At 44.2% G+C, this 22,377-nt stretch overlaps 1 protein-coding gene across 16 annotated transcripts in view; it reads left to right on the top strand.

Annotated features, from left to right (window-relative positions):
• The window catches only part of LOC140206924 (NACHT, LRR and PYD domains-containing protein 3-like), a 54,652-nt gene that overhangs the window by 25,204 nt on the left and 7,071 nt on the right, over positions 1-22,377 (top strand). For 8 of the 16 annotated variants that reach the window (XM_072275214.1, XM_072275210.1, XM_072275213.1 and 5 more), the window contains exons 1-12: positions 2,275-2,476; positions 5,962-6,128; positions 10,950-11,121; positions 11,215-11,280; positions 14,639-16,439; positions 17,582-17,674; positions 17,837-18,007; positions 18,236-18,406; positions 18,542-18,712; positions 18,914-19,084; positions 19,902-20,069; positions 20,205-21,032. In XM_072275214.1, the coding sequence (XP_072131315.1) occupies positions 2,407-2,476; positions 5,962-6,128; positions 10,950-11,121; positions 11,215-11,280; positions 14,639-16,439; positions 17,582-17,674; positions 17,837-18,007; positions 18,236-18,406; positions 18,542-18,712; positions 18,914-19,084; positions 19,902-20,069; positions 20,205-20,292 (3,309 nt within the window). In that variant the 5' untranslated portion in view covers positions 2,275-2,406 and the 3' untranslated portion in view covers positions 20,293-21,032. Of the gene's footprint in view, positions 1-2,272; positions 2,477-2,609; positions 2,688-3,482; positions 3,572-5,961; positions 6,129-10,949; positions 11,122-11,214; positions 11,281-14,638; positions 16,440-17,581; positions 17,675-17,836; positions 18,008-18,235; positions 18,407-18,541; positions 18,713-18,913; positions 19,085-19,901; positions 20,070-20,204; positions 21,033-22,377 lie in introns of those variants that run through there. The other 8 variants (XM_072275219.1, XM_072275215.1, XM_072275216.1 and 5 more) reach the window with 7 other exon arrangements.

Genomic DNA, 22,377 nt, shown 5'->3' with positions numbered 1-22,377 from the left:
GGAGAACCTGATCATTAAATTTGCAGATGATACCACAGTCGTGGGGCTCATCAGCAAAAATGATGAAACTATGTACAGGGAGGAGGTCAAACACCTAGAGAGCTGGTGCAGGGATAACAAATTGCTGCTTAATGCCACCAAAACCAAGGAGATGATTGTCGATTTCAGACGGTCTCAGTCTGAGCACACACCCCTCAGCATCAGCGGCTCCACAGTGGAGAGAGTGGAAAACATCAAGTTCCTTGGGGTGCAGATCTCGGACAATCTCACCTGGTCCAGGAACACCACTGGGATTGTGAAACGGGGCCCAGCAGAGATTGCACCTTCTGAGGAAGCTTAAACAAGCATCACTCCCCACTAACACCTTAACTACATTCTACAGAGGCGTGGTTGAGAGTGTGCTGACCTTTAGCATCACAACCTGGTACTCCAGCTGCAGTGCTGTCGACAAAAAAGCCTTGTAGAGGGTGGTTAGGGGGAGCAGTGAAGGTTATTGGGGTCTCCCTACCTTCTGTGCAAGACCTCTTTCTGATTCGATGCTTCCAGAAAACACGGTACATCATTAAAGACGCCTCACACTGTCTCCATGAACTGTTTGTTCTTCTGCCATCAGGCAAACGTTACAGTAGCATCAAACTAAAACCACAAGGCTACTAAACAGCTTCCTCCCACAGGCAGTCAGACTGCTAAATAGCTGCTCTACCTGACTCTGCTTTGGACACTTTTAACTTGCACTGGACACTTATAACTGATTTTAACTGACATGTGGCTGTTGTGTTTTACTATTTATTGTAATGTTTATTATTTAGTGTTGCTTTTGTTATGTTATGATTGCACTGCCCCTGAGAAACGCTGTCGCATTCTGCCCTGCAGAGCTGATTTATGGTTAGAATGACAATAAAGTTTTTTGAATCTCTTTGAATCTCTTTATAGATAGTAGAAACGGAGTGCTTTATGATGTTATCATATTTGCGTTGATCTGGTTCTGCAGGGTAGTTGGCATTGAAACTGGCAGCGTGCATAGTGTTGAAGTGCCGCTTTAGATTTTCCGATTTGCAGACAGCTACGGACTGCATGCATATTAAGCATGTCGGTTTAGCATTGATATGGTCCGGTAAAATAAAACAAAACTGATCAGTCCAGTCAGATTTGAACTGACGGTTTTCCTCGTCGACTTTGCGCTTTTTTGATCAGGCCATGTTGTTCTTGGTTTAGGGCCCATGTCTTACTGCTGGTAACAAATCACTTAATGACAGTTTCACTTTTAGATGACAGGTGGGTAGCTGGTGCATGCTGCTGTCTAGTGGAGGACTGTAGAGAGCACGCAGTAGGTCGCGCGCTCTGCGGGGGCGTAGGTCAAGTGTACAGAGTGGGATGAGGTTAAAATAAATTAAGCAGCGCGCGCTTTATTTACATGTTATGACAGGTGCGTTCATGTAAGTGCCCATGGGTCGGCGCAGTCCAGACATTTGGTTCTCGCGGTCTGGACCTGGCCCGCGGTCCGTGTATTGGGGTTGTCTGTGCTAGTCCCATTGACCCGCACCCAGTCCATAACCCTCCAGACCTCTCCCATCCATGTATCTATCAAATTTGTTCTTAAAACTTAAGAGTGAGCTCGCATTTACCACATCAGATAGCAGCTCGTTCCACACTCCCACCCCTCTCTGAGTGAAGAAGTTCCCCCTAAACCTTTCACCTTTCACCCTAAAGCCATGTCCTCTCGTATTTATCTCTCCTAGTCTAAGTGGAAAGAGCCTACTCACATTTACTCTGTCTATACCCCTCATTATTTTGTAAACCTCTATCAAATCTCCCCTCATTCTTCTACGCTCCAAGGAATAAAGTCCTAACCTGTTCAATCTTTCCCTGTAACTCAACTCCTGAATGCCCAGCAACATCCTAGAAAATCTCCTCTGCACTTTCAATCTTACTGAGATTCAGAGATTAAGGGAGCTAGGGCTTTCAGAGATTAAAAGAGCTAGGGCTTTACTCTTTGGACAGAAGGAGGATGAGAGGAGACATGATAGAGGTGTACAAGATAATAAGAGGAATAGATAGAGTGGATAGCCAGCGCCTCTTCCCCAGGGCACCACTGCTCAATACAAGAGGACATGGCTTTAAGGTAAGGGGTAGGAAGTTCAAGGGGGATATTAGAGGAAGGTTCTTTACTCAGGGAGTGGTTGGTGCGTGGAATGCACTGCCTGAGTCGGTGGAAGCAGATACACTAGTGAAGTTTAAGAGACTACTAGACAGGTATATGGAGGAATTTACGGTGGCGGGTTATATGGGAGTCAGGGTTTGAGGGTCGGCACAACATTGTGGGCCAAAGGGCCTGTACTGTGTTGTACTATTCTATGTTCTATGTTTACTGATATCCTTCCTATAGTTAGGTGATCAGAACTCCACATGATCTCCATCATGGATGATGTCGCCGAGACGAGAGAGGGTCTGGAGATATCAACAAGGAAGGACAAGGGTGTGTTACGAATGTTTTAAAAATATAATTGTTGCTCCTGACAACTGAGGAGCATCTGGCTTGCAAAAATGCATTTTTACAGAGAAGATAAAAAACCTGATCTCATTTAAAATGATGATTTTTTTTTGCGAAGTAAAAGAATCCAATATTGTGGCAAGTGTGATGAAATATAGAAGAAGTTTTACCCAAAGGGCAGCAGAGACGATTAGCGGTGAGTGATAACCTTAACACTAGACTGTAGAATAACAAGCCACAAGGCCCACAGAACAAGAGGGAACAGAAACTAAACACAGCAGGCTACAAGATAAACTTTAGGGAAGGAGAGTGAAAACTCAAGCAGCTGGTTGAGATCGGCTGGATAGATGAGTTGTTAAGAACTGTGGGGTGACATAGGCAGATTAATACTAGTACTGTATCTGGGTGGAGGCAGGGAGGTGACTGCACATGCAGACCTGGCGGGAAGAGATAGGAAAACAAGTTGAGGAGGAAAGATTCCATACAAGCTTTCTGAAGGTGGTGTGGGTGAATGATGCAAATTAACTTACCACTGCCTCAGTGTTTTTACATTTGTACTCCAATGTATGATGGGGTGGGGGTGGGGAATCACTGAAATAGGTTACATTTTAAAAATAGCCCAAGTATGAAATGTAATGTATTTGAATTGCTTGCATACTATAGGGGCCATAGAGATCAGGAACCGGGTCTATGATTCCTTCTATATGATGTGAAGAGAACAGCGTATGGGCTCTGGGACGGGAGGGTACAGGGTGTTGTCGGAAAATATGTGTAATGAATGTTTCCCTCTGTGATCAGCTAGTTTGTGATCCAGGAAGGATGGGGCCCAGGAGAACGGACAGTGTGTATGTAGCCTGCTAGGGCTGGGCTTCAGGGGATTGGACAGTGCTTGAATGGACAAAGAGTGGATGACATGTGCATAGGGGTTATCAGGACAATTTTTTCTCATAATAATTTCCTTATCATCGTATTAATGTTCCATCTCTTACAGAGCACCAGGAATTGGAACGCTGATCTCCATCATGGATGATGTCGTAGAGATGAGAGATGATCTGGAGATATCAACAAGGAAGGACAAGGGTGTGTTCCAAATGTTTTAAAAGTATAATTGTTGCTCCTGACAACTGAGGAGCATATGGTTTGCAAAAATGCATTTTCACAGAGAAGATAAATAACCTGTTCTGAGGGGAGGTGTAGAGCACAACTACAGCTACAGGGGGAACGGGAACTTTTGAGAAGTTGTCATTAACTGGTCTGTCTAATGTATGAGAAGTCAGGAGATTGAGGCTGAAGGGAAAAATGGATCATCTATAATGAAATGCCAGAGCAGAGCAAATGGGGCAAATGCTCCTATATCTTATGGTCTTATTAAAACAGTAGGCCACGCAGAATGAAATGGTTGTGAATGGCAGGTTAGACACGTTAGTTGGGGCATGAGAGCAATGAGATTAGCCGGAAGAAATAGCTAGTTAGTCTGGTGTCAGAGCTTGGGACGATGTTGGAGTCGATTGCTAACTATGAGGTCTCAGGGTACTTGGATGCACATGATAAAATAAGCCATAGTCAGCATGGTTTCCTTAAGGGAAAATCATGACTGTTGGAATCCTCTGAAGTGATAAAAAGTAGGATCAGTTGATGTTGTGTACTTGGATTTTCAGAAGGCCTTTGACAAGGTGCCACATATGAGGCTGCTTAACGAGCTATGACCCCATGGTATTGCAGTTGAATATATTCTGGCACGTACAAAGCAGTGGCTGATTGTCAGGTGGCAAAATGTGGGCTTTACTGGTCTGCTGCTGGTGACTAGTGGTGCTCCACAGGGGGTCTGTGTTGGGACTGGTTCTTTTTGCGTTACATGTCGTTGGTTTTGATGATGGAACGGATAGCTCGGTTGCAGGGTTTGCCTACGGTATGAAGGTAGGTAGTTTTCAGATTGTAGAGAAGCTACAAAAGGACTTAGACAGATTTGCAGAATGGGCAAAGAAATCACGATGGAATACAGTGTCGGGAAAAGATGCAGGAAGAAGCCAGGAGTTTGGAACTGTGAGGAAAAAATGGATGAGCCATGATGAAAAGGCAGAGAAGACTTGATGGGCCAAATGACATAGTTCTACTCCTGTACATTATGGTCTGTTCCAGGGAGAAATAAAAAGACCAGCACTTGAAACCAAACCTAAAAATGGAAGCTGGTGAGAGAGTAAGTGTTGGTGTTTAGTGTGAGAAACAACTCAGATGGAATGTCCTGCTCCTCTGCTCAGTCTATGGACAGAATTAGATTTTTTAAACAGATACTTAGTTATTCTGATAGAAGTGATATTCTGAGGTGGTATTAGTAACTGAGCATTGTAATTACTAAATCTAATGTTTTTGGCGGGAGGAGAAGATGGCGGCGCGATGCAGCTCGCAGCGGCCACTCCGGTGAATGATGTCTGTTATCTGTCAAGTAGGGTGCCGTGCACAATCCTGATTTGATGGAGACATGTGAGAGCACAGAGGAACATCTGTGAAACTTCTGAAATGCCTACTTCGCTGCCATTGCTACTGTGTGATCCAGAATCTCCAGAGGGGAAGGCCCCGAGTCCTCGGCTTTGCTTGTTGCTCGGTAGCCGGGGTGGGGTCAAAGCACTCGGCAGAGATGGTGCTCGGTGTCAGAGGGCTGGTCGGAGGTTCGAAGCTTTCAGATGGACTCAGGGTCGGCTGCGGTCGGGTGCTTCCAATGCATCGGCAAGTTTGTGGCGCTTGGAGTTCATGGCAGGAAGAGTTTCTCCCTTCTACCGTCTGCGTGAGATGATGGGGCTATCGGGACTTGAGACCTTTTTTTTTTACCGTGCCCATGGTCTGCTCTTTATCAAATTATAGTATTGCTTTGCACTGTTGTAACCATATGTTATAATTATGTGGTTTTGTCAGTTTTAGTCTTGGCTTGTCCTGTGTTTCTGTGATATCATACTGGAACATTGTACCATTTTTCTAATACATTCATTTCTAAATGACAATAAACGAGGACTGAGTGTCCTCATAATCTAATCATTTATCAGATGTCGGTGCTGCTAGTAAGACAGTGGTTGACTGTCTAATTGTAACTTTGATGACATTTGATCGGATATTCAGATGTGATCCCGTCTGTATCCAGAGGATGGAACCCAGTATCCATAAGGGTGGGCTCGGAAGAATCAAACAATGGCTGAGACGGGGAGGCTGGGCCCACGATATCGGAGAGTTGGCATGTGAGAAAGAGGAATGTTGTGTCTGCTCTGAGTCTGGGGCGCAGTGGCGTCGATGGAGGGAGAAGTAGAATATCTGGTCTTTGCTGAATCTTTGGATTCGGAACTACACTGTGAGCTGAGATATTTGGTGAGCAGACTGCGGAGTGGCCAATGTTAACGAATGCCAACTGGACCGGCTCCGTGATGCTCATATCAAGGGAACAGTCATGGTTCATCTTTTAAATTCACCCTTCATATTCACAGGTCCTATGACGACAAACTCTGAGCACATCTCACAGTGGAACGATGAACAACTATTTCAACTGTCAAAATTCTACCGGGAAAGACTGAAACAGGCGATTGAAGAACGGGTGGAAGAACTCACCAAAATGCTGAGACTGGAGGGACACATCAGTAAGGAAGAACACGAGGTGAGTGGGAAAAATATGGTGACTTCTGTTGGGTCTAACATCACAGAATTGAGGGTACCAATGGGAAAGAAACCAAATTGCCTCTTCTCACAGGCCTGCGGCTGTTTGGTGCAATATTAACACTGATCTCTGATCATTGTCTTCTTTGGCAGATCTGGCATCTGCACTGGAACCTGTGAGCTTGGGTGCTGGGAACTGTCTTAGGGGTGATCTCTCATTGATCATGTTATAGTTACTGTTTTATAGATTTGCTGAGTATGCCTGCAGAAAAAGCAATCTCAAGGTTGTATGTGCCGAGATGTGTGTACTCTGACAATAAACTTTGTACTTTAAAGTTAGGGGAGCATGTTCTTTCCAAACTGAACATGCATACCACAGTGGCAAGTGAGCAGTCGGAATGTACCATCCCTGGTGAACAGATGTGAGTTAAAATTCGAGCCAATCTTTCTACAAAGCTGCCGTTTAAATTCACTCAGTCAACTCAGCCACGAAAAAAGACAGACCTTGCAGATGGTGAGTCAAGACAGGTTGAATCACGGCTGTCTTTCCCTAGTTAGCTAAAATTAACCATCACCCCAGCCCTGGCCATCACCGTATCGGTTCCTCCCGTAGTGTGAGAGGCACCAGCTTCTCCAGGTGCTTTATCAGTGACCTTTCTTCCATCGAGAGTTCCAGGTGGGGTGTCTGGGTGGGGGTGGTGATGGCTGTCTATTGCACAAAGTTCTGTTTATGACTGGTCAGCACACGTGGCAAGATATAAACAGCACGTGGCCCGGGCTGTGGGCAAACACATTGTTGCTGGTGAAATTTTCAATAAACGTGGGTGTGTCCCTTGGAAAGCTCCAATCTCCACATAACAAATTTAAGGTCAACCGTACTGCCTTCAGCAATGTATTTAGTTTTGGCTTTAAAAATACTCAATTAGTATATTCAGACAGTGAGAAAGAAGGGAGGAAGACAAAAGAGGAAATTATAGCCCAGTTAGCCTAACTTGGGAAAGTGTACTTGGAGACAAATGATAAAATGTCAAAGTTAGCATGGTTTCTGTAAAGGAAAATCTTGCATAAAAAAATCTGTTAGAATTTTTCGAGGAAGTAACAAGCATGGTGGACAAAGAAGACCCAGTGGATGTCAGTTACTTAAATTTTCAGAAGGCATTCGATAAGGTATTACAAGAAAGATACTGGCATGGATAGAGGAATGGCAGACAAGCGGGAGGCAGTGAGTGGGAATAAATGGGGCATTTTCTGGTTGGCTGCCAGTGACTAGTGGTGCTCCTCAGGGGTCAGTATTGGGACTGCTGCTTTTCACATTGTCAAAGTAATATAATGTGGATAAATGTGAGGTTATCCACTTTGGTGGCAAAAACAGGAAAACAGATTATTATCGGAATGGTGGCCGATTAGGAAAAGGGGAGGTGCAACGTGACCTGGGTGTCATTATACACCAGTCATTGAAAGTGGGCATGCAGGTACAGCAGGCGGTGAAAAAGGCGAATGGTATGCTGGCATTCATAACAAGAGGATTCGAGTACAGGAGCAGGGAGGTACTACTGGAGTTGTACAAGGCCTTGGTGAGACCATACCTGGAGTATTGTGTGCAGTTTCTGAGGAAAGACATCCTTGCCATAGAGGGAGTACAAAGAAGGTTCACCAGATTGATTCCTGGGATGGCAGGACTTTCATATGAAGAAAGACTGGATGAACTGGGCTTGTACTCGTTGGAATTTAGAAGATTGAGGGGGGATCTTATTGAATCGTATAAAATCCTAAAAGGATTGGACAGGCTAGATGCAGGAAGATTGTTCCCGATGTTGGGGAAGTCCAGAACGAGGGGTCACAGTTTAAGGATAAAGGGGAACCTTTTAGGACTGAGATGAGGAAAAACTTCTTCACACAAAGAGTGGTGAATCTGTGGAATTCTCTGCCACAGGAAACAGTTGAGGCCAGTTCATTGGCTATATTTAAGAGGGAGTTAGATATGGCCCTTGTGGCTAAAGGGATCAGGGGGTCTGGAGGGAAGGGAGGTACAGGGTTGTGAGTTGGATGATCAGCCATGATCATACTGAATGGTGGTGCAGGCTCGAAGGGCTGAATGGCCTAATCCTGCACCTATTTTCTATGTTTCTATGAATGAATGGCTTTGCGGTGAAGTTTTCGGATGATACGAAGATAGGTGGAGGGATAGGTAGTGCTGAGGAAGCAACGAAATTGCAGCAGGACTCCATCAAATTGGAAGAATGGGCAAACCAGTGACAAATGGAATATAGTGTTGGGAAATGTATGATCCTGCATTTTCATTTTGGTAAAAGGAGCAATAGTGCAGACCGTTATTTAAATGGGGAGAAAATTCAAACATCAGAGGTACAAAGGGGCTTAGGAGTTTCCATGCAAGACTCCCAGAAGGTTAATTCATAGCTTGAGTCTGTGGTAAAGAAGGCAAACGCAATGTTGGCATTCATTTCAAGGGGAATAGAATATAAAAAACAAGTAGATAATGCTGAACCTTTATAAAACCCTGGTCAGGCCGCACTTGGAGTATTGTCAACGTTTTGGGCCCCTTATCTCAGAAAGAATGCATTCCCGCGAGAGAGAGTCCAAAGCAGGTTCAACATATGAAGAGCATTTGGCAGCTTTGGGTCTGTACTCACTGGAATTTAGAAGAATATGTGCGGATCACATTGAAACCTACCAGATGTTGAAAGGACTAGATAAGGTGGATGTGGAGAGGGGCAACCTTTCAGAACAGAAGTAAGGAGGAATGTTTTCGGGCAAAGAGTGGTGAATCTCTGGAATGCGCTGCCACAGACAATGTGGAGGCCAAGTCCACGGGTACATTAGAGGGGGAAGTTGATAGATTCCTGATCGGTCAGGGCATCGAGGGACATGGCGAGAGGGCAGGTGTATGGGGTTGAGTAGGACCCGGGATCAGACATGATGCCGTGGCAGAGCGGATTCGATGGGGTGAACGGCCTAGTTCTGCTCCCATGTTTATGGTCTTATGGACAGGCTGCCCAACGACAAGTGCAAACACAAGGGATCCCACAGATGCTGGGAATCCAGAGCAACATCTACAGAATACTGAATGAGGAGAATACACAGTCGTGGCTTTGGGCTGAGACATCAACAGTAAAAGAGTGTTATGCTGGGGTGAAGTTGTGCACTGTGGCGGATGATAGCTGAAAACAGGTTTGTGGGGAGGTGGGTGGGGAAGGTGATAGGTGGAAAAGGCAAAGGACAGAAGAAGATGGAAGCTGATAGGAGAGGAGAGGGGCCGTGTGACAAAGTGAAGGAGGAGGAGCTGCAGATGGAAGTGATGGACAGTCAAGGAGAAGAGAGCACATGATAGAAGATCCATAATTGGGAATAGTTAAAAAGAGAGAAGGGACGGAGAAGAAATGGCTAGAGGTTAGAGAAGTGAATTTTCTATCATCGGGTTAGAGGCTACACAGTCAAAATATGAGGCGTTGCTCCAAAAACCTGAGCGTGGCCTCGTCGTGGCAGTAGAGGAGGCCTTGGTCCGAGTTTCTCATGCTGGCTTCTCATCCCTTCCTTTCCAGTCCTGATGGAGGGTCTTGGCCCCGAACGTCGTTTGTTAATTTCCCTCCCTAGATCCTGCAGGACCTGCTGAGTTCATCCAGAATTTTGCCATGTTGCTCATGAAGCAGTGCCTGTTGACTCTACCTGATCACAAACTGTCTTTCCCAGTGAAGATTAATCCTGCCTCTCTCATCAGTTTCTAATAATCACCCAGCCAGTGAGGTTAGTCACGAGGCATATAATCACCCGTCTTATATCTGCTGTTCTTGAATAAAAGTAAAAAAAAAAAAAAAAGGGGTTTCTGTTTTTCAGTAACAGAATGACTGGCTAATGAAGGTTTATCTGTTAAACGGTTAAGTTGAAATAGGTAGTGCAAAAATAAAACAAAAAAAATGTAGTGAGGTAGTTTATGGGTTGAATATCCGTTTAGAAATCGGATGGCAGAGGAAAAGAAGCTGTTCCTGAATTGCTGAATCTGTGCCTTCTGACTTCTGCACCTCCTTCATGATGGTAGAAATGAGAACAGGTCATGCCCTGGGTGATGGAGTTATGGATGCTGACTTCTTAAGGCACCGCTTCTTAAAGATGTCTTGGAAACTACAGAGGCTAGTGCCCACGATGGAGATGATTATTTTTTAGAAGTTGCTGCAACTTACTTCGATCTTGTGCAGTAGCCCGCTCATCTCCCCCAGCCCCACACCCCCCGCCCCATTCTAGACGGCGTTGCAGTCAATCAGAATGCTACATGGCACTTTGTGAAAGTTTTCGAGTGTCTTAGAAGATAATGGTGATAATGAAGATAGTGCCTGATTAATGTCTTTCCTCGTGTCAAATAGCAGCCCAGTTTATGTCACATCAGGCACTGAGGTACATCTAATCTGTCCAATATTGCCTTGTTTGAAGAACCTTCTAAGGCATCCTCCCTTGGTTTTCCAGTGACGGCCTCCCAGATCAATAATGCAGTCTTGCATTCCCCACAATTATCAAGCTTGAAACTTCCTTATTGGTAAATCTGTATAAAGTTGGATATTGAACATGGGAACTGATCACATTAAACCTGTATTGATCATTTCCCACTCTGCTACAACTAGTGAATTCAGAGTTTTATTAGTTTTCATTTCCTGTTTTCCCGCTGATGACTCGATCCAAGGATTGCAGAACGAGTGACGAGCCCGTCCAGTGACTGTACCTTGGCTGCTGAGACGTCCCATGACTGGGCAGTGGCCTTCCGCATGTGCTATGTCAGTACACTCCTCAATATATTTATTTTTGTTATTTATAGGAAGTCACTGAACTTGTGCGGAAGCGAAACCGGCCAAAGGGTTCGAATGTATTCTTCACCCTGGTGATGGGGAAAGGCTCCCGAGCCCGGAGGGTGATGTGGGAAGCATTTGTGAAAATGCGAAACGAGTTACCGAAGTTGGACAGAATATTGAAGGAAATCCAAGAGCTCGGTACAGTAAAACAACACACTGAACACAAAGTGACAATAAAAACCATTGTAGCTGTATCAATATGATTCAATTTTAATTTATTGATTTAAACAGGGGCTGATATACCAGAATACATGAACATCAGCGAAGGGTTAACCGAATTACCACCTCCATTAAAAGGTAAGAGGTTTCACTTTCTGACACCGCTGACTTGCCAGAATCAGTGTGAGCCAGAGCTGCTGCTTCCCAGGTTTGCACAGTCTGGGAGACAGGAAAAAAAAATGTTTGATTTGAAGGGAATGATCACGGAATTCACACCCAATCGCTCACCTGTTGCAGTTTAAACTTTTTAATCATCGAATCTATGACAAATTTTTAAAATGTGACAATGAATTATATTAAATGATCCATCTATTTAGCGCCGTTGGGCCCTGAACGCCTAACGTATTCTGTGACACCCATAGACCAGTGTTCAGATCCTGATGAACCGCTGAGCCTCATTAACCCTTACAGTGGTTCTGATATTAGATTAGATTATGAAGACACGCAGTCCTCTTTTATTGTCATTTAGTAATGCATGCATTAAGAAATGATACAATATTTCCTCCGTTGTGATATCACAAAACACAGGACAGACCAAGACTGAAAAAACTAACAAAACCACATAAATATAACATATAGTTACAACAGTGCAACAATACCATAACTTGATGAAGAAGTCCATGAGCACAGTAAAAAGTTCAAAGTCTCTCAAATGTCCCACATTTCACGCAGACGGGAGAAGGAAGAAGAACTCTTCCTGCCACGCCCGACCACAGTCCGAATCTGAGTCATCCGAAAACTTTGAGACTCCGATCAGCTCTCTGACACCGAATACTGAGCGACATTTCTATCCGAACGATTCGACCTCAATCTTGGTCGCCAACAGCAAGCAAAGCTGGGGATTTTGAGGCCTTCCCTCCAGAAGATTCCCTACCGCGTAGTAATGAGAGCAGCAAACGGGCGTTTCAGAAATTTCTCCAGATGTTCCTCTGTGCTTTCACGTCTGTCTCCATCAAATCAGAATTGTCCACAGCCCCTATTTAACGGATAAGATATCATTTTTCACTGCTCTCCCTCCCCCCACTGATATACTGCGAAACCCCCGCACACGCTACACACGTGACACCATTTTGATTGAGCTCAAGAGCCATGAGATGCAGTAATGTTGGGTCTCTTTAAAACTCTGACTGGACCACACGTGGAAGGTTGTGTTCAGTTCTCGTTGCCTCCTTATAGGGTAGATGTGGAAACTTTAAAGAAAGTTCAAAGGAGATTTGCCAGGATACTGCCCATATTAGATTACACATCCTAGAGCAATCGAGAACTTCCCTCTTTTGAGTGGAGGAGGATGACAGGCAACTTCATACAGGTGTATAAGGTGATAAGAGGCACAGGTAGAACCTACAGCCATCACCTTTTCTCCCCGGGTCGCAATGGCTAATACCAGAGAATATACATTTACTGTGATTGGGGGAATGTGCAGGAATCTGTTTTGCGGAAACAGATTTCCAGATTCGGCAAGAATGTATGAGCAGCATTCTTCATCAATGATAGCACGTGGGCTGAGCTTCCCCGTGAGCAGGTAGTATAAGGTTGTCCCCCTGCCAGGCAACAGTACGTATAGACATAATTACGATCGATACTCGGATCAGGGCTCGATCTGTGCTTGAGCACGTTGGCAGTCTTGTTAAGCAGTGTCTCCATCACAAAGGTCATATCTATCGGTTCCCAGGACAGGCTGGCTGTATCACACTGGGGAATAGTCATAGTCATAGTCATACTTTATTGATCCCGGAGGAAGTTGGTTTTCATTGCAGTTGCACCATAAATAATTAAATAGTAATAAAACCACAAATAATTAAATAGTAATATGTAAATTAAGCCAGGAAATAAGTTTAGGACCAGCCTATTGGCTCAGGGTGTCTAACCCTCCAAGGGAGGAGTTGTAAAGTTTGATGGCCACAGGCAGGAATGACTTCCTATGACGCTCTGTGTTGCATCTCAGAGGAATGAGTCTCTGGCTGAATGTACTCCTGTGTCCACCCAGTACATTATGTAGTGGATGGGAGACATTGACCAAGATGGAATGCAACTTAGACAGCATCCTCTTTTCAGACACCACCGTCAGAGAGTCCAGTTCCATCCCCACAACATCACTAGCCTTATGAATGAGTTTGTTGTTTCTATTGGTGTCTGCTACCCTCAGCCTGCTGCCCCAGCACACAACAGCAAACTTGATCACACTGGCCACCACAGACTTGTAGAACATCCTCAGCATCGTCCGACAGATGTTAAAGGACCTCAGTCTCCTCAAGAAATAGAGACGGCTCTGAACCTTCTTGTAGACAGCCTCAGTGTTCTTAGACCATTCCAGTTTATTTTCAATTCGTATCCCCAGGTATTTGTAATCCTCCACCATGTCCACACTGACCCTCTGGATGGAAACAGGGGTCACCGGTACCTTAGCTCTCCTCAGGTCTACCACCAGCTCCTTAGCCTTAGAGTAGAGGCTTTCCACCGCTGCTTGCCACCCGGGCAATAGGATACGGCCTAGGTTAGAGGGAGTTAACTCCAGGGAGAGTTCAGACAAACGTGGCTTGTTTTCTCTGGATTGGTGTGGTCAGAGGGCGGAAACAGACAAAGGTTTATAAGTCACTGATAGATAGAGTTGACAGCCAGTATCTTGTTTGAAATGCGTAATGCCAGAGGGCATGTGTTTAAGGTGAGAGGGGGATGCTCTGAAGGAGATGTGTCGGGACAGAGAGTGATGGGTACCTGGAGTGTGCAGCCAGGGTGGTGGTGGATGGAGACACTTAAGGGACTGTAAACACAAAGGGAAGGGAGGAATATGGAGCCTGCAGGCAGAAGGGACTGAGGTTAATTTAATATTGTGGTTGCCCATTCTTTCCAACCTCATTTTCCTCTGCAATTGAAGATATTCAGATTTTCTAAGGGCTTCATAAGGACAGTGACCTGAAAGGTTAATTCTGCTTTCTTCTACACATGCGGTGACTGTTTTGATAAGTTCTTCCAGTAGCTATTTTAACTTGACAAAACATCGCCTGTCAATATGAAGATAGTACAGATTCTGACATTACTCATATGGCTGGACAGCATCCACAGAGGGAAATGAACAGTCCACATTTAAGGCTGAGACCCTTAACATGTGGATTTTCAAACTTTATTCTCAAAATAAAGGACCTGGAAATTAAAGGGTCTTGAGTTGGTCAACACAGGCAGTTGCAGTGGAGTATTAGAGATATGTTCACCTTCACAGCTGACAGCTCTGTGAAGACTTGATTTTATTTATTTATTTTTTTTTTTTGCATATTGGTTACAGGCCAAGCAGCTGTGTCTTGGTGGATTTTCACTTTTGGTGGTAACAACCACAGCACTTTAGAGTTAACTGTTGAAATTCTAGTGATTTGAATTTTGCGTGTATCGCTATTAAGTTGAGAATCTAACTGTGTCAATTTTCTTTCTGTTCCCATGGAAGATGTTCATGAGAAACACAAGAAGACACTGCAGGAAGAAACTGAAAAGCTCAGAGTGAACACGATTCTGTTGAGGGAGAAGGTTAAGGTTTCCAAGCTGGTTGATCGATATGCTGAGCTGACGGTCATTTCTTCTGTTCGAGGACGGAGGTTTGTGGAACACGAGCTGCTGGCAAGAGGCCGAGACCATGAGGAGTGGAGAATGAAGCATCTTCGGGGAGAGTTGGAAAAAATCCGTGCCGATCAGTTGCTTCAAAGCAGCTTTTCCCATAACATAACTTACTGGCAGCAAATAAAGAGATTCTTAGGATTTGACTCTGTGAATCCAACATCAGTGAACAGAGTGAAACCTGGGAATTCAGCAGCAGTGGCTGGAGTCCCGGGCATCGGGAAAACAACAATGATGCAGAAGATTGTTTATGACTGGGCCACGGGGAAAATATACCAACACTACCATTTTGTGTTCAGTTTCAAATTCAGGGATCTAAACACCATTAACCGTGAAATAAGCCTGACGGAACTGATTCTGCAACAGTATCCTTACTTTGAGAATAGTCTGGAAGAAGTCTGGAAGAACCCGGAGGGATTGCTGTTTATATTTGATGGTTTGGATGAACTAAAGGAGAGAATTGATTTTACTGAGAGTCAGAGAGACACAGAACCTCAGCAATGCTGTGCAGACCCAGAATTCCGGTGCCTTGTGTCAGACATTGTGTACAATTTAATCCAGCACAAACTGCTCCCAGGGTGTTCAGTGCTGGTGACCACCCGCCCCACTGCGTTACATTCATTGGAAAAGGCGGAGATTAGTGTCTGGGCTGAAATCCTGGGATTTGTCGGTGAGGAACGGAGGGAATATTTCAATAGGCATTTTGAAGATCAGACAGTGGCAGCAGCTGTTTTCAAACATGTGAAGGAGAACGAGATCCTGTACACCATGAGCTACAACCCATCCTACTGCTGGATCCTCGCTCTAGCACTGGGCCCCTTCTTCACAAAAGGAGACAAGGACCCGCAGCAAGTTCCCAAGACCATCACCCAACTATATTCCTACTATATTTACAACATCCTGAAAAACCACGGCCGTGAGATTGAGAACCTTCATGATGTGTTACTCAGGGTCGGTCAGATGGCCTTCAGAGGAGTGTCCGATAGGAAGATTGTGTTTACAGATGAAGATTTGATCAAGAACAATCTGCAGCCTTCCCAGTTCCTGTCCGGGTTCCTGATGGAGCTTTTGGAGAAAAAGGATTCTGCCCGGAACGTGGTGTACACATTCCCACACCTCACCATCCAAGAGTTTGTAGCTGCAGTCGCACAATACCTGACCTCAGACCTCAAGGATACTGTGAAGATCCTCGCTGAAGCCTGCGGCATGACAGATGGGCGGTTTGAGGTATTTCTCCGTTTTGTTGCTGGTCTCTCCTCAGGGTCAGCCTGGCGCTGGAAGGAGTTTCTGGGCCCATTTCCTGGCGATACAGCCCGCCAGGTGATTGACTTTGTGAAGGGGGAGTTCAAACGTCAGAGTGGAAACACAGAGAACAAAGCCGATAAAAGGAGCCTCCTGAACACATTGCACTACCTGTTTGAGTCTCAGAATCGTGTGCTAGCTCAGGAAGCACTAGGGTCTGTGGAAAGACTTTCACTTAGTGGACTGCGACTGACCCCGATTGACTGTGCGGTCCTGTCTCATGTCATCGGACTCTGTGATACAATAAAACACCTCGACCTGGATCACTGCTACATTCAGTGTGAAGGACTCCAACGGCTGGCACCCAGTCTCTACAAATGCCAAGAGTTGGGGTAATTCTAAATATTTAGATTTTCTAACAGTGAAAATTAAAGATTTAATGTTAAATGTATTTAGCCAAATAAATAGCCCTGTGTCATTGTTTGCTCGCTTTACCGATGACTAAATATCTTAAATTTGTCACTGACTGATGATTAGCAGACTAACAGTATCGTATCCCTTCTGGAGAACGGCAGCGACTATCATCATGTGTTGCACAGGGAGCAGCCACATCCCCATTTATTGCCAAAGATCAGAGCACAGCTCTGTTGTCAGTGCGCGATCTGAGCTTCTTGTAAGTGACCAGATGTTAGCTTAACACAATAATGACACAGCCCTTTCCACTTTTCAGTCGTCTGCATCCCTTCACCCATTTGCAGCCTCCTCCTTCTCTGGTCCAGGCAGTCAAAGACTCAGTCACAACACCCACCATCGTCATTGTCCAGTCGGTGATACATAGACGTTTATAGCAGCCAGCAAACAGTTACAATATACCGGCTGCAGCAGTTATCCTGAGACTAGGGACGTAATTGGACCAATTTTGTGGCCACCCTCACACCACATTTCAACTACTGAGCTGGAAAGTGGTATGATCTGTTTGCTGTCTATGGCTCTGCTTGAGACAGAGTCTACAAAAGTTTCTCAAGAATGGTTGGGTTTGAAATGAAAACTGACTGTTATAAATGAAGGGAATTGGTGCTTTGAAAAATTGCATCTCCACCAAAATTCTGCCTGTCTGGAAAAGTTCCTTGAAGGGCTTCCCAGCTGCAGTTCGTGCTGATCTGAGATAGTACAGGAATATTGCACATGTCAGATCGAGCTTATGTTTAATTTTATGGAATGTGGCCCTTCCTCTGTGAATCTGGGATTTAATGTGCATCATAAATTATGCAGGTTTGACAAATATGAACTAAATTATAACAACAAAATAATTCAGAAAGCAAAACTGGACAGAGATAAGTTTAGAAAGAGCAACAAAACACAGACCTTGAAAACAAGTGGGATGTAACATATTGGGATTAATTCTTAGTGTGAGAATAATTTAGCTGAAAACTTCTTCACTACTTAATGTTTACTTGAAATATCAGAATGGCAAAATGTGTCAGGTCATGGGTCTGAGCCAGTTTGAGTCTCACAACTCTCTCTTTTCCTTCAGATTGACAAACAATGAATTGGGTGAGGGTGATTCAGCAATGAACCTAATCTCTGTAGCTCTGAGGGAGCAGGATTGTAAAATACAAAAACTGCGGTAAGAACCATACTATGAGAAGTCTGATTCTCTGATTATATCTAGAACAGAACACAGTTATGAACAATTAACGTAACTACTGGTAAAATCTGGTGATCTATATTGAGTTGTTTCTTCTGAGGTCTCAGTCTCTCTTTTTTTCCTTTGATTATGGGACACCAGATTGGGCAGTAACTGTATCACAGCCTCTCAGACTGCAATCCTCGCCTCTGCTCTCATTAAAAACCGCTCAGTGACGGAGCTCGATATGAAGGACAATAGATTGGGAGATACAGGTGTAAAAAAGCTGTTAGGAGTTCTAAATAACTCGGAATGTAAAATACAAAAATTGGGGTAAGTAGTGGAGAGTGACAGATATTGTTCTAATCTCAGTTGTACAACGTTAGTGTTATTATCAGGAACACAGATTGAATGGTGTACTAATTTTCTCTCTGCCTCTCACTCTCTCTCTGCTTCTCCTTCTCTCTCTCTCTCTCTCTCACTGCCCCCCTCCCCCCTCTCCCCCCCCCCACCCTCTCTCTCCCCCTCATTTGCTCTCACTCTAATTCTTCTGGTCACAAGACTGAAGAACAATAGTTTTACAGCTTCTTGCGCCAAGAATCTTGCCTGCATTCTCAGAACAAACCACTCACTGATCAAACTGGAACTGGATAACAATAAACTGGAGGATTCAGGAGTCAAACTGCTCTCTGAGGCTCTGAGGACCCCATACTGTAAAATACAGGAACTGTGGTAAGTACCAAACTGAGAAATTGTACTTACAACTTAATGCCTAATGTTGTAGAATGTGTTTGGTACTTTTTGACCTCAGCTGGAATAATAATGACAAATTTGCATTGGGTTTCATTTGCTTCTTTTGAACTGCAGGTTATGTAGAATCGGTCTCACAGCTTCTGGCGCAGAGTATCTCGCCTCCGCTCTAGCTACTAGCCCGTCACTGGTGGATCTTGCCCTGGACTATAATAATCTGGGAGATTCAGGGGTGAAGCTGATATTTGGACCTTTGAACAGCCCAGAGTGTAAAATACAGAAACTACGGTAAGAGTCAGACTATGGAGAGGTCATATTTTACAACTACTATGTGTCTGAAATTTAATTACATTTAAGAGAGTGGATCATTGTTAGTATCAATAATGTTAAGTATACAATAAGAGATGAGGAGTATTATCAATAAACAGTGAATTGGAAGTGAAAACAGATCCTCCTCTTTCCATTTCCATCTGCGTCTCTGTCCCTCAGATTATGGGATGTCGCTCTCACAGATTCGTTCAGTGAGGATCTTGCTATCGCTCTCAAAACAAACTGCTCCCTGAAGCTTCTGTCACTGGGTGATAACAATATCGGAGATTCAGGGGTTAAACGTCTGTCTGAGGTGCTGGTGGAGCTCCAATGTAAACTACTGGAACTAGAGTAAGTATCAGTGTGACAAGGTATGTTCTTAACTGACTGTGAACATCTTTCTCAATGCGGTAAAAACGGCCCCAGGACAACTGACCTTCGTCATAAATTGGCACATTGATTACAGTGACCCAAGTGATGAGACGTTCATCTCCAACGTCACCAAATATTGCACAGATCCCAGCTGGAGTTCATGCAGTTCTGGTGATCGTGTGAAAGGAAGAATGTTACAGCGCTGCAGATGGTGCAGTGAAAGTTGACAGGATGTTGGTCTTCATTCAATATCTCGATCAGAAATGGTAACTATGCCTCCACAGATTCTACATGGCCATCTCAGTCCTCCAGCGATATGTGATTCTCTCCATATTCCAGAATCTACTGTCAAGTTGCCCTTGCTAGGGTATCTCCTGGAATGGGATATTTCTGTTATGAGAGACTGGGGAGGCTCAGTCACTTTTCCCTGGACGGAGGAGGTTTAGAGTGGTTAATGAGATATTGAAAAGTAAGGTATAGATAAATACTACAAGACAGTTCTCCCTATGTAGGATGGCAGAGTTTCATGGATAGAGATGGGGAATAATTGCTGTGGTGATTTTCAACCAGAGAATGGTGCGTACCAGTACTTCACAGCCGGAGAGAGTTTTGGAAGCAGAGTCTTGACAAAGTGAGAAGAGACGCAGTCGTGGACAGAGTGGCCTGTTTCAATGCTGTATGGTGCCATGACCCAAGACTCTCTAACTCTATCATCCATGTTAGTTTCAGTGAGAGTAAAAATAAAAACATACTCACGATTCATCTGACTCTTGTTCTTTGTCTCTGTGATCCCCAGTCTGCACAGTAATGGTCTGACCGATTCTTGCACAGAGTCCCTCTGCTTCGTTCTCAACAAAATGAGTTCACTGAAAATTTTGGACCTGGGAGGAAACTCATTCACAGACAAATCGACCGACTCGTTCCGCCGGCTGATACTGCGACGCAAGAGCTTGAGGAAAATCACGTGAGTACTATATTAATGTTTAATGCAATAAAACTTCACTGGGCTTTCCTGGAAATACTTGTTGCTGAAATAGCAAGACCACCGCCCTGCTAGTCAAACTGTATAACGTCCTCTGTATTCTTACATCTGTTTCAGGCTGAAGGGGAATCCATTCACTGCAGAGGGGCAAAATCAACTGATGTCATTGCGGGGAAACAGAAATGGACTTAGTGTTAAACTGTGATTCATTCAAATGTAGAGTACTATCTCCTGTGGAATAGTATTCATCGATTTCACAGTCACAACTCGGATTGAAACCCTAAACAACTGCAGCTCCGGATGAGCATGTGCCACTACACGTCATCAGGTGCCCCATTGCTGTTTTGGGTGTCAGAGCTGTCTGGTCATTGACTAACCTGCTGCCAGATCCCTCAGTGTCTGACATCTGAGCTCCTTGGAAATGCAGACAGAACTCGCCCAAGGTCTGCTCCAGCTGCCCTGCCAAGACATAGTGGGAATCCAAATCATTAATACTAGGTTTGAATTCATCTGGGCAAGCAGCTGTCCATTCAGACTGCAAATGTTATTCGTCAAATATCACTTTATTTTGTTGAGTTTTGGATTTATTGTGAAGAAAGCACGACAGCGCCTCTACTTTCCCGGGAGACTACGGAGGTTGGCATGTGCTCCAGTTGCACTGCCAAGAGATAGTGGGAATCTAAATCTTTAATGCCAGGTTTGAATTCATCAGGGCAAGTAGCTGCGCATTCAGACTGAGGCTACATCCACACTACGCTGGATAATTTTGAAAACAAAGCCTTTTCTCTTCGTTTTGACTCTCTGTCCACACTAAAATGGCATTTTCATCCCCCGAAAATGAAGATTTTCAGAAGCAGTCTTCAGAGTGAAGAAATCTGAAAATGCCTAATGTCTGTTTCGAGCTGAGATCCATCATCAACACTGGTATCCATTTTGAGAACAGTGGTGAGTACCTGATACGGCAGGCGTTATTAGTCTTTCACTAATTGTGTGAGATTTTGCACACTTCTACTATCATTTTGGAAATGTTATGAGAAGCAATGAGACAACAATCCAAGTCATTTGTACCTTTCTTTCCAAATGACTTGAGTGTGCAACGCTTTTCAAATGCTTCTATCATCTTCCGGAACCGAGTAAAACCATCAGTAGCTTTTTCAGTGTGTCATTTATGGAAGTGTTGCTGCAATCTTGATGGTTTCGTTGTTTACAAATAAAGCACATGGGGCGTCGCTGATCTGACAGAAAGTTATAAAACAAAACTTCAGATACGTAACATTCCAAAGACGCACTTTTTGTAGTGTCTATTTCTTAGCAAGATTAGAATTCAAGGTTTCACCTCCTTTAAATCATAAGACCATAAGATATAGGAACAGAAGTGGGCCATCCAGCCCATCGAGTCTGCTCTGCCATTCCATCGTGGGCTGATCCAATCATTCCAGTCATCCCTGCTCCTCTACTTTCACCCCATACCCATAGATGCCCTGGCTAATCAAGAAACTATCAATCTCTGCCTTAAACACAACCAATAACTTGGCCTCCACAGCCACTCATGGCAAAAAATTCCACACATTTACCATCTTCTGACTCAAGTAATTTCTCTAATCTGTCTGTCCTTTTGCAGCCTCCCAATTTCCTCAAAACATCCTGTCCCTCCAACTGACTTGATATCATCTGCATCTTTGCAACAAAACCATCAATTCTGTCATTCAAGTCATTGCCATATACAGTAACATAAAAGAATTGGTCCCAACACAGATCCCTGTGGAACACCACTGATCACCAGCAGCCAATCAGAAAAGGTTCCCTTCATTACTATTCCTTGCCTCCTGCCAATCAGCCACTGCTTTGTCCATAAGGGAGTCTTTCCTGTAACACCATGGGCTCATAACTTGATAAGCAGCCTCATGTGTGGCACCTTGTCAAAGACTTTCTGAAACTTCAGCTGCATATCATCAACTGAATCTCCTTTGTCTATCTTGCTTGTCACTTCAATTAATTCAAAGACTTTCAACATACTCGTCAGGCAAGATTTTCCCTTGAGGAAAACATGCTGAAAATGACTGAAAATACCTTGAAAACACATCCTCAATATCTGACTCCAATATCTTCCCAAAGAGTGAAGTGAACCTAACTGGCCTATAATATCTGTTCATCTACCACCTTCCCTTCTTGAAGAGTGGACTGATATTTCCAAATTGTCAGTCTTACAGAACCATGCCAGATTGAATTGATTATTGAAACATCATTACTAATCCCTCCACAATCTCTTCAGTCACCCCTTTGAGAACTC

The sequence above is a fragment of the Mobula birostris genome, chromosome 13, assembly GCF_030028105.1.
Source record: "Mobula birostris isolate sMobBir1 chromosome 13, sMobBir1.hap1, whole genome shotgun sequence".
Classification (NCBI taxonomy): domain Eukaryota; kingdom Metazoa; phylum Chordata; class Chondrichthyes; order Myliobatiformes; family Myliobatidae; genus Mobula; species Mobula birostris.
This window is presented reverse-complemented; position numbering and strand designations above follow the sequence as displayed.